The sequence below is a fragment of the Olea europaea genome, chromosome 22, assembly GCF_002742605.1.
Source record: "Olea europaea var. sylvestris chromosome 22, O_europaea_v1, whole genome shotgun sequence".
NCBI lineage: Eukaryota > Viridiplantae > Streptophyta > Magnoliopsida > Lamiales > Oleaceae > Olea > Olea europaea.
In genome coordinates, this window is record NC_036258.1 from 5929703 (window position 1) to 5933390 (window position 3688).

The 3688-nt window shown below is 34.1% G+C and overlaps 1 protein-coding gene across 1 annotated transcript; it reads right to left on the reverse strand.

The window, feature by feature from the left end:
• Positions 1–230: 230 nt before the first annotated feature.
• Positions 231–1919, reverse strand: LOC111371221 (putative ubiquitin-conjugating enzyme E2 38). Its single transcript, XM_022993116.1, has 2 exons — positions 1754–1919; positions 231–1383 (listed from the first exon to the last, which is right to left on the reverse strand). The coding sequence occupies exons 1-2, from the start codon at positions 1761–1763 to the stop codon at positions 440–442; spliced, it is 954 nt and encodes a 317-aa protein (XP_022848884.1). The 5' UTR covers positions 1764–1919; the 3' UTR covers positions 231–439.
• Positions 1920–3688: the final 1769 nt, after the last annotated feature.

The window sequence follows — 3688 nt, forward strand, 5'->3', positions numbered from 1 at the left end:
GTTAGTCAAGTGACGGTCAATTCATCTATTTAGACTTCAGGTGCATATTTTTGAAAGATTTGAGATTGTGAGTAGTACAAAATGAAGGTTAGGATAAAATTTGCAAAAATTGAAAAGGTTAAGGGCCACTACTACAATTTTCCCAAAAATTTATGACTAGAAATGTAAAGAAAGCAAATCGTTATGGGTATAAACAAAAATGTCGGGGCATAGGCCAATCTGTGCCCTCCCACTTTACACTCCTAAAATTAGCAAAACATAGTTGTTTAGTAACATTGATAGAAGGCTTTAAATTAATCTTCCATAGCACAAACTACATTGAAATACACTCACTATTTAATAGTAGGATGTATGAAATTACACCATGTTAAGATTTATAACACTCTTACCACATAAATATTCATGAAAAGGTGTCTGAATTTCTACATTGCTCAAATCTTCATTTCCAAATCCACTTGGCTATGCTGATAAGCTTGTTCATGAGCCCCTTTTTTGGTTTCTTGCCATTACTTCCATTCTCTCCATTTGACAGCTGGGAGCCATTCTCTAATGTTTCCAACTTTAGCTCTGAGACTACACCAAAGGCCCTTGCCAGCTCTGAGTGGATATTTATCAGTTTCAATTTAAATGAGGATGGAACCTCATTCGAAGATGAACTAATCAACACATAATAATCCTGAATGGCCGCCAATATAGAATCTGCACGCTTATGAAAGTGTTGAGTGACAAAAATCTCAAAATTCTTTGGTGGGTTACGCATTATGTAAACCATTGTCTTACAAGACAAAAGGAATACCTCTGCGTTGTAAGACTGCGATTTGTTTATCCATCTAGAATGCTTGCTATTTTTGACATTTCCATAGCCAGGCTCGTTGAAAAAGGGTCTCTCATTGAGCACAAGGCCTTGAATAGAGACCAGAAGCTGAAGAATAGTAGAATTCTGTGTCCACTTCTCCATTTTACTCCCGGACCAAGTGTTGAGTAGGCTCAAACAAACTTTCCCATCCGCATAAAGATTTGGATTCAAACGGAGTCCATGAGCGTGATAGTACACTTTCGGAGGTTGTTTTGGATACTCAGACGGCAGATAAATGTCAAAGAAGAAGAGACCATTGTGATAAGGGGTTCCTTCAGCACCAATAATTACAGCTCGAAGAAGATCAATCCTAAACTCGTAAACTTGGACATAAATGGATTCGGGAAGATTTTTCTCAAGGCTTCTCCATTCTTTCATGATCTGCTTATAAACAGAACTGTCGACATTACTGAATTTTTTTGCCTTCGTACTGGATAGATTAGAATTACCATAGTGATGATCTGATGCATCTGACACAACATCAAAGTGTTTGAACTCGAAATTGGAAGCAAGCTTTTCGCCAGAGCCTGATCAACATAAATCTAACATTTATTATATACAACTATTTAATTTTGTGGAGCCTAATCATATAATACAATGTTTAGGGCCCAACAACGGCAAGCCTAAATTGCTCAGCCAAAAAATAGTTGGTTTTCTGATAATCTCTTCCACAGAAGTGTTTCTTCAGCAAAGAAGAGAAACTATTTTATGAAAAATGCTTACTAAACCAAATAATTAAAAGGGCCTCTTATAATTAAACAATTTTGATCATAGAAGATACAGAATCTTCAAGAAAGCTTATACTGAACCAAATAGAAAGTACACAAAATCAAGAAAATATGACCACAATAATTTGTATACAAAAACACTTATTCTAGAGAACAGGAATTCTTGTACCTGATGCCATTTGCGATCAAGAATTTTCAACTTTTCCAGGTTTTTATTTATATTCTGAAACAGTTATGGTGTGAGAAGTAATGGTTGAATACTGCGAGTTGTTGTTTCAAGAACTCTTTTGCAACTGAAAGCCTTTCCGTATAGTGTGACCTGTTTCTCTGTCAGAATCAACTAGAAAAATGAGAATAATTAGTAAAAATAGGAATGAAAAAATGTCTCACAACAAGATAAAAGACAATGCTACAAGCAAAAAATTTATTCGCCCCACCTTCCTCCTTGTTGATTACTTTTTCCATTTTTGTATCTGTATAATTTGGAGCCTTGGTTTCCATTTATACTAGAAAGGATGACAAAATTGATGCGTCGAGTGACATTTCACCGAACCATAACTTTAAAGTTACGTAACACTTTCATAATTAATTTTTTTATCCTCCTTTTTTTCTATTTAGCAGTGAGTATCATTCAATTAGTGCTTTGCTGTGCTTATTTATAGAACAAATAACTAAAAGATTGGTGAGTTTCCTACTATTTTCTTTCTTTTATTGTTTTATTTCCTTCCTATGTCTCGTAGATATTTCATTTACTTTTCAACTCTTTTCACCTAGATTTTCATTTCTCTTTCCTTTCTCATCCTTGATTTTTCCCTTACACTCTTCAAGACTCAAAGCCAGAGAACATGTCATCCATGAGGCCAACAATATTGGACTGATTTGCTCTTGTGGTCGTCCATATTTTCCTCTGAAAAGAACTGTTTTTTTTTTTTTTTTATACTTTTCCGGTTCCATCACTATCACGAGCTTTGCAAGTAACTTGTATTGCACGCACTATCTTTAACGCCTGGAATGGTTCAATAATCCAGATGGGGCACGCATTATCTTTAATGCGTAGAGTAGTTTGATAATCGTGATGGACTAGTACTAAGACAATCAAGTACATGAAGCTTCTTAATGTTCTAAACAATTTAATAGAAACTTCTTTAACATCCAAGAATAACATATTGATTTGTTATTCTAGGTTACGAAAATTTCACATCGCAGATACGCCAACAAATGATATTCCATCCCAATAACTACTATTGATCTTACTAGAAATATCTGTAAGTTCTTGGCCACTGAAATATCATCCCTTCATCCACCTGTGAGATAAATGATATTGATAAGCCATTGTGGTTGCCATTATGGAATATGCACTCTTAGAAAAGTGCTTTACAATAATTCTCAAAATTCTCTGGTGGACTGAGCATTAATGTATAAAGCATTGTCTAAATTATTGAGATTTTTTGACAGTTAAGATTTGAGATGGTGATGATCCAATGCCTCCAGCACAACATCAAAGAGTTTGAACTCGACATGTGGTAGCTTGATTTTTGACGAAATCCGATGAACAAAAGGCAGATATGCTCATTAGAGACATCTTTTGAATGTGTGAAGTCTGTACACCCTACATAAATAAAGGAGATTTAAGAGTGTCATTTTCTTTCACACACAAATTATCTTCTTCTTTGTAGTAAAAGTCTACTGTGAGTTTTGCTTAATATTACTCTCATAATATTAATGGAGTCAGCTAAATGCCTTTGTCAGCTAAATGGTGGGTTTCTAAAACTACCTTGTTCGACAAAAGTCATCATAAATACGTCAAAAGTGTTTCTTTTACAACATTAATTATTCTATGATATAAATTCAAACTAAGCTTAATTCTTATAATAAGTAATATGGAACATAAAAGTACTGATGCAATTATAGTTATTGGAATTCTAGTATGTGAATAATGTATATACACAGGCAGATCATCAATTTTATAGGTGTTCTAACCCTAAATTTCAACATTGGTCATAGATAGTAAACACTTTCTAAACACGCACAATTGAGAAAAGTATATAAGATAAACAAACAGAAAACAATTTGTACACATATAATCAAGAGAACGTGAATCTTG